General features: G+C 42.1%; 1 protein-coding gene across 16 annotated transcripts in view; it reads right to left on the bottom strand.

Annotated features, from left to right (window-relative positions):
- fryl (furry homolog, like) overlaps window positions 1-13,192 on the bottom strand; it is a 56,664-nt gene that overhangs the window by 14,675 nt on the left and 28,797 nt on the right. For 9 of the 16 annotated variants that reach the window (XM_078259733.1, XM_078259736.1, XM_078259737.1 and 6 more), the window contains 23 exons: window positions 12,093-12,247; window positions 11,882-11,981; window positions 11,586-11,754; window positions 9,350-9,618; window positions 9,092-9,232; window positions 8,815-8,983; window positions 8,624-8,708; window positions 8,191-8,303; window positions 7,956-8,106; window positions 7,771-7,874; window positions 7,328-7,510; window positions 6,821-7,022; window positions 6,348-6,469; window positions 6,051-6,238; window positions 5,542-5,636; window positions 4,826-5,421; window positions 3,996-4,264; window positions 3,769-3,909; window positions 2,763-2,963; window positions 2,490-2,651; window positions 1,372-1,482; window positions 1,049-1,225; window positions 31-231 (listed from right to left, as the gene is read on the bottom strand). In XM_078259733.1, the coding sequence (XP_078115859.1) occupies window positions 31-231; window positions 1,049-1,225; window positions 1,372-1,482; window positions 2,490-2,651; window positions 2,763-2,963; window positions 3,769-3,909; window positions 3,996-4,264; window positions 4,826-5,421; window positions 5,542-5,636; window positions 6,051-6,238; window positions 6,348-6,469; window positions 6,821-7,022; window positions 7,328-7,510; window positions 7,771-7,874; window positions 7,956-8,106; window positions 8,191-8,303; window positions 8,624-8,708; window positions 8,815-8,983; window positions 9,092-9,232; window positions 9,350-9,618; window positions 11,586-11,754; window positions 11,882-11,981; window positions 12,093-12,247 (4,104 nt within the window). The remainder of the gene's footprint in view (window positions 1-30; window positions 232-1,048; window positions 1,226-1,371; window positions 1,483-2,489; window positions 2,652-2,762; window positions 2,964-3,768; window positions 3,910-3,995; window positions 4,265-4,825; window positions 5,422-5,541; window positions 5,637-6,050; window positions 6,239-6,347; window positions 6,470-6,820; window positions 7,023-7,327; window positions 7,511-7,770; window positions 7,875-7,955; window positions 8,107-8,190; window positions 8,304-8,623; window positions 8,709-8,814; window positions 8,984-9,091; window positions 9,233-9,349; window positions 9,619-11,585; window positions 11,755-11,881; window positions 11,982-12,092; window positions 12,248-13,192) is intronic. The other 7 variants (XM_078259738.1, XM_078259742.1, XM_078259744.1 and 4 more) reach the window with 2 other exon arrangements.

The following is a 13,192-nucleotide window of genomic DNA, read 5'->3' as shown; positions in this document are numbered from 1 at the left end:
GGGGGGGACCCTAACTAGAGTGAGACTTACAAGGCCAGAGCGGGTGAGAATCTGGCTAGCGCTCAGTACCTCCTCCTCTGACGATTCATCCGTGTCCTCATGGTTGGTGAGGTTGAGGCTTGGCGTGCTGCCTGCGTACTGGCACTCCTGCAAAGACGGTGTGTCCCCTTTGTCCATGCTCTCCAGGGAGCGACGGCGCACCCCCCAGTTGAAGTTGTCCATGCTCTCCCCCTGCAGGACAACCAAGACAACAGCAGTGAGACACAGTGCACACAATAGGAGGCACTGGGGAAGATTTTACAACACGAGGAAAAAAAGCACAAGACAAACACATCAAGAACATTAACATTCCACAACTTATTAAAAAAAAATAAACAAATACATAAATGCATGATTGAGTGAGATGATTTTCCTCTACATTTTTGGATGGTAAATGATTCAATGTTCTAAAACTTTATAAAAAAGGGTTCACAACGACAGTAGCCACAATTTCAAATCCAGAGCACTACAGCACTTTGTTTGGTGACAAGTTGGAGAGACACCAGGCGCCCTGCAGAGAATGCCATCTCTAAAAAGCTTTCTGTCTCAAAGACTTACCTGCAACTCCTTGTGGCAAGAGAAGAGAAGGAATAAGTGTGTTAGTAGACTTAAGACAGTTACAAAGCACAGAAAGGTTTCTACTACAACAGTCAAGACAAATAAGACGCAAGATGGACAAACATTAATTAATCATTAATGTTGTTAATCAGAAATAACAACTAAATACAGTATGGTCAAAAGCAGTGATGAAAAGTAACTGAACTGAATATGCAAGTACTTGAATACTGAAGATTTTGTGAAGGGTCCCTGCACTTCATACCTGCACTCCATTTAAGTGGATTTAAAAAATTTTTTTAAAAGTTTATTAATGCAAATAGTTATACTGTCCACACACTATTAGCTCCTCCGAAAATTACCACATTTTACATTCATATGTATATATTCTACTTCACCATGACACACACAAACAAGCCTTGTTGTGTGTGTCAAATCTACGGTAATTTCTCACCTCAGCATCCTCCAACTCCACATCTAAGAAGTCAAAGTCCTTGAAGACACCAAACTGCTGCTCACTGCCCGTGTCTTCCCCCCCGACCTCCTCTTCTCTGACCACCTCCTCCACTGTGGGTATGAGACTGGTCTGCTGGTCTACAGAGTCCAGATCCTCATTGGATGAGAACACCACCTGCATAGAAAGGAAGGAAAGAGACTCTTTGATGTCAAATAGTAAAAAGCAATTGTTGTATGTCCATAAAAAAAACTATTCAAACAAAAATAAAATCAACAAAAAGACAACAGCAGCAGTATCTTTAACAGTGATTTTACAGAGACCTTGTCAGAGGCTTTAGAGTAGGAGAGGAGTCTTACAGATGGATTTTTGGGAATGCCAGACTCCGGACCACATAAAGACAGGACGTTCATCAGCCTCTCTCTGGTTCTTCTCTGTAACAAAAACACATAATCATGATAAGGAAACTTGTCAAACAACTGCCAATTACCAAGTAATGTGTGTGCTCCATGATATTCTAGATAGAAGTAACAAACATTTGAATTTATATTCCTGTTACAAATGTGACCGTGATGTTGTATTTCGACAAAGGCATTTATTAAAATCAATGCGTTTATAAGCTTGGGCTGCTTAAAAACATAAACTACAGTATGTGTATTTTGTTCCGACTCTGTTTGAGACCTGATAACTTGCTGTACATCACCAGTTTAGCTGGCTGTATTGGGCAGATATCAGATCCAAACAACTGACATAAAGAAGGATTAGAGCTGGAACTGGTAGAGCTTCACCTTCAAATCAGTAGGTGCCTTTAAATCCACCTGTTTTCAAACACATTTTCAATTTGTGCATAAAAAAATCCTGAGTGGAAACGCTCCAAAGTTCTTGGGGGGAAAAAAAAAAACTCTAAATATCGCAATAAAGATTTACGTTTGGCTGAGGTGGAAAAGTACATGAAGCATGTTACTTAAATATCCACTGAAGCTTTCGCTACACTTGAGAGACAAAAATGCCGGCAGGCGAAAACCTCTGATCTGTGTGAAGCAATGAGACTGTAAACTTCCTTAAAAGTAATACATGAAACAAATAGAAATGATACATTTCCATCATGTTCTGTACATCTTTTCAACATCTGAGGTTTGACTGGTGCTCTTTTAGTTAAGTCATCTCGTTGAGCCCTTTTCTTCTGCACTGGTATTATGGAACCTAAATGGAGAATTAGCGCCACCTACTGCTTATCGATGAACTCGATGAACCAAGTCCTAATATTCGCATAACAGCAATCGATATGGAAACACACATACATTTGGATTTTCTTTTGCAGATGTTCTAAAAATTCTGTAAGATTTTCGCTAGTTTTTGGTGGAAACCTGGCTACTGCTATGTGGTGTAAATTATTAGGCCTTCATGATGTTGAATGTCGTGTGTCTGCTTGAGTAGATACCTGAGAGAGTTGAGGCCTCTTCCAGCTTACTGGCACCAGACCATTGGAGTTGGAGCCGGATGATGTGGAGGAGGTACTCCTAGTTACAGCAATCACCTGTGGCTTTCCATTCCGGCCTGCTGCAGTACGTTGGTCACCATATTTATGCCCTATGATTGGCGTCTATAGAGTCAAATAATGCCAGTTAGCAATAAAATACTACAGAGCATATCTTCAACGTGAAAACACTGAAATATGTGCGCTGAGGAAAAACTGGAGTGTGAGGACATGGACCTCTGAGATGTCAAAGTGGAAGTCCAGAGTTTTGCCAGGCAGCTCCTTTGAAGAGTTGTTGAATATGCGTGTAAAGGCAATTTCTGGAGAGCCGCATGATTCGGTGCTATAAGAGCGCTGCACATCGTCTGGAACAACAAGGCTGGCTGAGCGAGACACCACCAACTTCAGAATGTTTTGAGCCTCCTTCCAATGTGGGCTCTGTAATAAAAACAGGGAACTATAATGATTCCATTGTGAGATATCAGGCTGTGTAGGCGTTTCAGGAGAATGAATGAATGTGAATGGACATAGTTTCCAAACCATAGCCCTACCTACAGCAGCTATCAGCCACTCAATCTCTGAGGCTATTTGTATTGTGTACCACTTTCTACAATGTATAGCCTATGTTAACGCGAGGGGACGTTAAAAGGATGCCTAACAAATACAAGTCACAGTGCACACCAATGCACATGCAGGGATATACTGTATACGCACAAACACAATGGCTTCTACAAAAGGCAGCACTGGTAGTAAGCCAGTACAGAATCGGCCCCAGGCAATAATGAATAACAGCTGTCAGATGCAGTTGTGAGTGAAAAGCATGCCCTGGGTCAGGGCTGGTAAAAGGCTTCCATAAAGAGCTGGATCAAAGAGGCCTCTAAACAATAACCTTGAAAGATATGTTTTTCTTCTTCTCAATTGTGCTACTATTAAAAGACCAGATCATCCCAGTATATACAGGCTGTATGTAAAAATACAACTATTATTGAACATATGGACAAGTTCTCGTCCACCACTGCAGAGAGCCAGGGTTCAATTCCTGGTGCTGCTATTTGCAGAAAATAATGTAATAAGTAATGTAACCAAATAATAAATAAAAAAATACACATGTACTTCACTTTACCTATAAGGCATTGAGTAAATAAGTAATAAGGATAACTGATAACATGCAACGAGTAGCTTGCACAGCACTGATTGCAATATTTGATCAAAACTAAAAACAAGAAGTGCGGTGAAGGCTCACCTGAACATATTTGCCAATGATCTTCATGATCTCCAGGTTGAACTGTTTGACGGGGGCTGCCGAAAGGTCGATATGACTCAGCAGGCTGTAGATGATCTGCAACAAGGACTGCTGCATGCTGGGAAGGCCCTTCTCCAGCAACTGAGAGAGACAGAGATGGAAACATCACTGGTTTGATCTTACCATATGTTACTAACCGCAACAAGTTTGATCGTCATCTTGCGTACCTCGGCCAAGTAAGTGACCAGATTCAGGGTTATCTCTGCAAAGGCATCGTGGAGATAGCGACAGACCACGTTGATCCAGTTGGTGCAGTCGCGAGAATAGCTGTGTGTGCTGTACAGGCTCATCATGTGGGCCAGGTTGGAGAGTGTGGCTGACTTCTCCTCTGTGCACACCTTGGCTATCTTATCAGCTGTCTCCTTACAGAAAGGAGAGGGGCTGTCAAAGTGCTGGATGAGATGTGGCAGGAGGCACAGGATATTCAAAGGAAAACCTGCAGACATGTCAAAGGAAGACAGGGAACACAAAGAGTCACATAATTAGTAAAGAAGTCTAAAGCAATTACTGATATCAATATGACTGATGACACAAATGTTAGCATTGAACTGAGCACTAAAAGCAATGAAGAGAACATGACAAGCTTTTTTGAAACTGCACTAGTGTTGGGGTTATTATATCAAATTTTCGATTAGGGCTGCACGATAAGAGGTAAATATGCGATAACGTTGTTGAACACATATTACTTGCGATAAATAAACAGATATTAAACAACTTGCTTGTAGCATTTAAAACAAATGAAAGGAAATCATTTCCAATGTGTTTATTGCGGCAGTTGATATCACGATGACGATAAAAAACGATATATTGTGCAGCCCTAATTTCAATTCAGATTTCCTCCTTTTTCTAACCAAGAAATTACAATAAATAAACTAATGATCAGCGCTTGAAAGCATGTTTCAAGCAAATTTGTTAAAAAAAAAAAAAAACGACCCCAAAAAAAATCTAATCCATGATCAAGTCAGCAGTAGGGATATTCTCAGTTCTACACATGTACCTGCCACTTGGGAAGGGTCCACCAGTGTATGTCTGGAGACACTGATGAGCTTGCTCAGCAGGTGGATGGTGAGCTCCTGAGTAGAAGCAGAGGTGAAGCCCTTCAGGAAGAGCTGCAGCAGGCCAGGAAAGCTGTACCACTTCAGCTTGGCCTGGACCTTCTCCAGACGTTCCCTGCTGTCTACCCGGTCCAGAGGCAGCTGGCCCAGCAGCTTGTTAAGGAGCCGCAGAGCCAGCAGATACTCAAACTCGTAGTCCGACTCCAGCAGAGAGGCGGCGATCCAGAATACAGTGGCCATCAGATTCGAAGGGTCCACGGGGGGGATGGCTTCCCCTCCTGGACCCCCTCCCCCACCTAGCGATGATAAGCTCCGTGTGCGGGCCAGGTTTCCGTGGCTACCACCAAGTCTGTCAGCTATGTCTAAGGTGTTGCTCCTACGTCTGTCAGCTTTTCGCTCACCCATCAGGCTGGCCCGAAGAGAGTTGCTGCGAGTATGAGCATTATGGAACAGACCACCACTGTTCAGGTTCAGCTGGCCTGTGCTTTTCCTGTTGGCAGCAAACTTAGGCCCCAACAAGGGATCGCGGGCAGAGGTTCTGTAAATAAAATGACAAAATAATTTCGTAAATGATTTAATCATGTCAGCTAGTATGTGATTGAAGGTAAGGATGAGTCAAACATGGGGAAATAAAGAGGTTATCATTGGGTGGACTTACTGTGCCAAGGCAGTGAGGAGGTCATAGTTTTTGACTGTGTCTGCTAACGTGTCAATGCCCGACTCCAGTGTTAAGAGTAGTTCAATGACAAAGCCCTAAGGAGAAAAAACACCAGAGGTCAGCCAGCCAGAAAGAAACTGATGACTCTGGATACCAGTGAGTCAAAACGTCTTATTTATAACATGTTGTTGTTACATGTACTGATTCTTTAATCTACATAACAATTGTATTTCCTGTAAAATCTGTGTAGATTGTGGGTTATTTTCGATCTGATACAGTAGGCTTTTCTCCAGGACCCATTCCACCTTTACAATGGTTTTTGCAGTTTTGGAATGCAGCAACAACCAACACGTGTATCTATTTATATCGGAACAACTGTGCTCTAAATGCAATTGTGAGTAATTAACAGGTTGAGCAATACTATAGAGATTAAAAGTAGGTGGTGACCAATAGTGTTGTGTGATTAGACCAATGCAGAGCAGGACCATGTAACTGTTTTATGTTCTAACCTGAGCCTCCTCTCCTGGGTCCCCTATAGTCTCTACCAGCCGAGACAGAATGTCAGACAGTGTGGCAAGAGTCAGAGGTTGCTTGAGTGCCCTGAAAATCTGGAATGAACGACCAGCGTAGTGGCGAGAAGAGCAAGACAGAGCTGTTTGTAGGGCTACTTCACTCAGCAACGACTCGAGCTGGAAACCTGAAGGGATGCACATACAGGTAAATGTGATAAAGCTGTCTAAAGCATACCTGTATTCCATGCCGAAAACTGTAAAATGAGGCAACAAGCAGTTACGAAACACACAGACCTGACGGGGAATGTTTGAAGACGGTCACTACATGTCTGACAAAAACACTCAGCTGGTCAGCGCTCTTAATGTTGGGGTTCTTGGGTGACACATCCTCGTGGTTCCAGAGCGGGCCCCGCTTTCTACAAGGCAAAAGCAAACAGACATTAGGCAATGGGACTTGTTAACGCGACGAAATTACACCACACCTCAAAACATCGATTGATGTATCACACCAGGCTAAAGGAGCCAATATGACACCAACCCAAAAACCAAAACCATGCAATGTGAAAATACCAGATCCTTTCAGACCCCGCTGGAGGCATGAAAGCAAATTATTGAACAGAATGAGTAATGATGCAAGTGCATTGAGTAAACATCTGTACGATTCAAACTGATAGATACTAAGCATGTGAGATTTTACATTAGGCCAAGTTAGTCACAAGTAGTGGCTAAGGTAGATGTATTATTTTAATAAAACAGGGTCTTCTTACCTTGAGGTAATGAACTCAATGAGAGCTTTGACTTTCTCGTCCTGTTCAACAGTGGCATCTACCTCACTGAGGAGTGTGGGGGAGAGGTGGGACAGAGCAGCTCCCCCTGCCCCAAGACTTATACTGGATGAAGTGGAGCTCGAGCTGAGGCCAGAGTCTTTCATGGGTGACGGCTGACAATCTGGCAAAAACTCCTGCACTCCTATGGGAACAATTGGCATACACAATGTACACATTGAGCTGCGTGGTGTGCTTTGAAGGCATCTTAAGAAATAGTAGTAGTAGAAAAAGTAATATTTTAAAACCAAAATATAAAAGCAGTGATATGCTTTGGTAATACAACAAATGAGTATGCCCAATATTTCTCTGCTACTTTCCCTCCATTTACCACAAAAAAGGATTTCTACAGATGGTAGGGAATCAGTTTGCGGTCCTTCAGTTAAACGATAGTTCTCCTACTTTAATGACCTTTTCTTTTCAGATTCTGAGCTCCACAGCAGAACTGACCTGTGAGGTTGATCTCTGGAGCTACTGGCTTCACAGTCAGGACCCTCGGCTCATTATAGTCTCTGTTGCGTAACAGCACCATAGCCACGGATTGAACACTGCTATTTCCTCCCTGGACAACGAGCAGGTGAAGCAGAAGACGTTTGCAGTGCTCGTACACTTCTGGGTGCTGATGATCAAACCCTGGAAGAAGACACAGAAGAGGGAGAGGGATACAATTTACCTTTAGCAAGTAGAGGTGTAATGAAGTATGAGGTCAGTTAAACTCACTCCTCTACTAGGTACTTTTCTATGTACTTTTTAAATAATGTACTTTTGAATTAATTGTTTTGGTAATAATATCCGGTTATTCAGGCACAGGACCCGAGAGGCCCCAAAAGAAGAAAACCAATTCTGTTCTTGGAAGATCCAGGAATCCAAAATATTATTAATTAGGAAGTTACCTATAAAAATTGCATGTAGCAAGAGGTGCAGGTAGGCACTCCACTCCACTTTGACCGCATGGTCCACAATTAGGTCTGTTAGTAGGATGACTGCAATGTTACATCTGAAAAACAGAAAAGGTTGATTTAGGCAAAGAACACAATAGAATAATGTAGAGGCAGAGTAAAGGTGTTGTATGGTATACCTGTGGAGCGGTACACCAGGGGCATTTGTCTCTGGCAGGTAGTCCACAAGAGGAGACCAACAGCCTCCTGTAGGTGGGAAGGGGAGGGGCTCTGGCCGGTTGTGGTCCATCACTTTCAAACGCCAGTTAGCATAAAGTGGCATGGAGTCACCTTAGAGAAGGTAAAACAGAAAATGTTTGTGGGAAAGAATTCTGAGCAGTGTTTAGTTTAGTGGGGCAAAGAGTTTGCTCTTACTCTTCTCTTCTTCATAGGAGCCTCCGGAGCTGCTGCTGTAACGAGATTCCAGACGGTGGTGCTGACGGTTCAGGTTACTGTTCAGCCCACTGTAGATGTCCAGGTGGGTGTAACTGCAGAACAGGCACGCTTGATTTAGAAAGGATAGTGCAAGCTTTTTTTTGTTTCTGCCTATGGCCAAAAATGTCAAATCCAAACCATTTCATCAGCAAAATCTTTCAATTAAAAGTACCTAACCTCATAGCTGTGTCTCTGAATTGTTTCTAAAATAGACTTGAGTGTTTCATCTGAATTAATTCATATAAATAATCAAGAAGCCATTCTAATTTCCACTTTTTAACACCTTGTGTTTTTTTACTTGTGTAAAGTATTACTCCTCCCATTACATTTTCTGTTTGACACTAATAGAATAGTGCTGTATTTCAGCTTGTACCTGTCCTCCATGTTGGAGTCTTTGATCTTGCTGTCATGATGACCATCGTTTCCTGGCACCATGGTATTGCTGCTAGAGGTTGTTCCTGAGAGAGCAGACACGAAACTTTGACCATCAGGCATTGAACAGGTGATTTAGTATTGGAGACATGGCCTAAGCTGTGAACTAGTGCATGCGGACTGCTCGTTAACCTGAGGTGACCGAGGGGATCTTGAAACTTGAGGTGATGCGGTAATAGGGGGGGTTGTCCATGTGAGTGACAGCTGAGCTAACAGGATCAGTCAACTCAAGTTCACACATCAACTCCTCCAGCAGCTGCATAGTCTTATCTCTGCCCAAGTAAACCACGACTCGTTTCACCTGAGGACACACATGTAGACACAGTCAAAAACATGAGGAGTAAGTAGAGGACACAGCACATGGGCATAGGACAGACATGGTGCATGATGGAAATATTCTGTGACTTACATAAGGCAAGAGGCTGGGGTCACTGTTGACTCCTGACATACTGATGAGGAAGTGCAGAATGATTTTGAGGTTCTTTGGCCAGCTGTCTGCTAATGTGGTCCATACATTCTCTATCTCGGACCAAGCAAACTCATCCCCATACTGTAAAAAATAAAATAATTTCATGATCAACGAATTATCTCAAAGAACATTTTGAACCCATCCTGTTCACGTCAATCTTAATAAGATGGCATGCAGTTGGTCCATTAGCTGTCTCACCTTAGCGGTCATGAACATGAGATTGTTGAGCACCATGGTTGTTGCACGAGGGGAGCCCCAGCCCTCTCCACGGAGCCAGCGGCGGCTGTTGACCATCATGACCTCCCGTTCGTGTACATCCTCGTCATCCTCGCCGCTGCCGCAATCTTCGGGGCGCCGTACAGTTGGTTTGAAATCAACCAGCTCCACATTGTTCATCCAAGGCAGGAGGTAGTGCAACATGACCTGACGACCACCGGGATGCGCTGTCTGGATACGCTGGCTCACCTCTGGAGTGGGGGCAGAAACAGGGTTGGTTGTTAGTTCAAGCAGATTGTCATCCATTACACAATGAAGGAATGCTCTGCCGATTTCTCTTTAACCTTATTTCCATCTTCTAGTCAAAACAGTATCATAACATCCACAAATTGCCACGTTCTTTGTATTGTTTAGTTAGGTAAAATGACTTAGTTCACTTGGGTCATCCACTGATTAATTCTATCATCAATGTTAAGAGTCAAGAGTTAAGGTGTATGTTCTTCTCTTAGCCTCGACATGTCATTATATCAGAGCGGAAAGGTTTGGAACGGATAAGGTAATGTGTATGATTTCTAGACATTACAAATGGTTGTTTATGAAAGTGATAATTTCATGGACCACCAGCACAATTCAAACATCCACATAATTAAGTGAAGCAGTTTTTGAAAAGTGCACAGGTATGAATTATTTATATTGAGACGGCTATTCACCTAAAAAAAGAAAAATGAATTTAATTCCTACACCTTGCATCTGCAATATTAGGCAAGTATATGGTATGTAGTAAAAAGGCTGCTGTGAGGCTTAGGAAAAGCATGTCATCATGGCACACACAGACCAAGGTTATTATAGTTTTGCATTTTTCATTAGTTTTTATTGACTTTTTGTTTTCAAATTCAGTTTAGTTTTAAAACAAATTTTGATTGGTTCAGTTTAGTTTTTAAAGCGGGTTTGTTAGTTTAGTTTTTATTTTTTGAAAATGCTTCGTTTTAGTTTAGTCATTAGTTTTAGTCTTTTTTTGTAATATGGGTTATTTGTCGGGGGCAATATTCAAAAAGGTCAGAAAAAGTATTGTGTAATAATAACTCAACAAAAACATCATACAATTTTAGAAATATGTATCCACAATGTATTCAACAATAACACCAGTACATAAAATGTAGCCTACATATGGTCATATATATGTAAACAGTCTACACAAGACGCTGCAGTAAGTGCAAAATGTGTAAGTGACGTGTGCCAGGAAAAATACCTCAACAGCCAACAGACTAAAGAAGACATTAACAGGTGTTTTCAACTTTGGTTCCGTAAAGTGGTGAACTTTTTGAAGTCAATCAACTCACATAGTTGTGTAGACATCCCAGTATCAATACACATATATTAACCCACGCTTCCTCCTGCTTCTGGTGTTCCTGTGTATGTACTAACCAGCAGCTATCGGGTCGCTGGTGAAAGCCCTCCTGTAGTGTTCTCTGTCCTGCTGTTGTCTCCGTCATGCTGCCTGGCCCTGTATCTATACATCCATACCCTGTACCGGGGTTAGCTTCTGTTTCGGGGAAGGCGGGCTTTGCGTTCTCCTTTACCTTGTTAAGGTAAGCTAGGTTAGCCTCCTAGCTTGTGTGTGCTTCTCAAATGTACTTTCAAATTCGTGGGATTTTTCCCTGTAATAAATTGTCCACATATTTTACCACCTTACACTGCAAGGCACTTTATCTGACACAGTCATAATCAAATAGGTGCCACTTTCATCCGACTTTCGGTACCGCTATGATGCCAGGTGACGAGGCGAGGGGCATGGACTATGTTGTGTTCAATTTGACGTGGAATGTCGGGATTTCTGGGTTCCCAGTCGGAAACTATACATGTCTACGGGAAATGTCATGGTTGGAAAGATGTAACGTTATTTGCTGTATGAAAGACAGTGACAAAGACGAAAACTAAGGACATTTACTCGATCATTTTATTTTAGTTAGTTTTGCAAACAGACATTACAGTTTTAGTTTGGTTATCGTTTTTTTGTAATGCCTCGTTTTTATTTTTATTTCAGTTAACGACAATGTTTTTTCCCATCTAGTTTTCGTTATTTCGTTCGTTTTCGTTAACGATTATAACCTTGACACAGACAAAGGGCAGATCCCTGCTGTCACAGGGAAATAAAACTTAGACCTTCAAGCACCATGCTATCCCAGTAGCAGCTGTACCAAATTGTAATGTAGCAAACCTGAGAAGATGGGCAAAGTGAGCTCTGGGTAAGTCCTTGCAAGCTCCTCAGACAGCTGGTAGTAAGACACAGAGTAGAGGTGTGGCAGCGGTGAGGGAGGGGTCAAGATACCATCCGTTCGCTGGATCTCCAATTTGTGGGCGTAACGGAAGAGCTTGGGTTCCAGGATCTATTAGTTTCACAAAGACAAACAGTCACGACATAGTGTATTTAATTAAAGATAAGTCGAAATAGCAGTGTTATGTGTCGATGTGTAAAAGTGAACTTTTTGAACAATAGAAAACAGAAATTCTGACCTGTAAGAGCTGCATGGCCACCTCATAGATGTCCCTGGAAGAATCAGCCGCCTTGAACAGAATCAGGTTCAGCAGCACCACAGTGTCAAATTGGTAATCCCTAAGAGAAAATGTAAAACACAAGCTGTATTTGAGTCACAATTCACTGGCTCCAAAGAGACAAACAAGCCCACAAAAATGAGTTGAAGTTGAAGCTGGGAATGTGTAGTACCTGTTGTGAAAGACATTGGCGATGGCCCTGAAGCAACCGGCAGCCACGCGACGAGAGCCGGTGTAACAGCGGTCCACAGCCCAAAACATGAGGTTGCTCTGGTCTGGATTCAGCTCCAGGAGCAGCATCACGGCCTCACAACCCAGCTGGTGAACCTAGGGCCGACCACACAGCAACTGTTAGAACTGTGAGTTCACTTCTTCCAACAGTCACTACAAAACCCTGCTAATTTTAACCCATGGCTTTCTCAGTAGCTGTTAGTGTTAACATCAGTATAGGCACAAAAATATGCTGTAAAGTGGTGTATTTTAAAACACAAGCCTGTCATAAGGACTACTAATATGAACTATGCATTGAAAAAAAACATTTAGCAGGCGCTAAATATAGATCAACACATGAAGTATCCTACATTATATCTGCAGAACCACTCAAAACAACGAAGTAATCTCTTGAAAAACAGGGATACAAAAGGAAAAAAAATTGTGATTTTGACTCTAAATAGTATGCCTTTAACTGGATTAAAAGGTGATTTAAATCCTTAGTGCTTTCTGTAAATAATTAATTTTATGGTGTATCTGAATGAAACGCTTGATTAAACGCGCTGACCTCTTGCAGTACTTCTGAACACCACTATGTGGTACTAGTGTCATGGTATGTGAACCTGTGCTGCATAACCTCAGAAAGTCTTTACAGTACAGCCAGACTGAACCAATCGCTCCTCATAATTATTTTATATGATGCTTAGTTTAGCTGTATCGCTAAAGACATTACAATTATATACTCGTCTTGTGTTGATTGCCACCATTACATTCATGGCCTTGTTAGGAGGTTTTATATGCTTTAATGAGGGCTGGCAGGTCGAAACAGGGAAGAGCTGCCTTTGTGTGCAAGCCAATATAGCCCAGTGAAAGGAGAGTACTTTGCCATTTCTGTTTTAACTTTGGACATGCTACCTTTCTGTTCGATGCTGAATACGTGGTTGAGCGTTTATGACATTTCTTTGGTGATGCACACTCCTACCTTAACCTAATTTTCAGTACTCATCCACGTGCTTCGGCCAAACTATCAATTTTAGTGATAATCAAGCAGGCTAAAATTGT

Source organism: Sander vitreus, chromosome 9 (genome assembly GCF_031162955.1).
Source record: "Sander vitreus isolate 19-12246 chromosome 9, sanVit1, whole genome shotgun sequence".
Lineage (NCBI taxonomy): Eukaryota > Metazoa > Chordata > Actinopteri > Perciformes > Percidae > Sander > Sander vitreus.
This window is presented reverse-complemented; position numbering and strand designations above follow the sequence as displayed.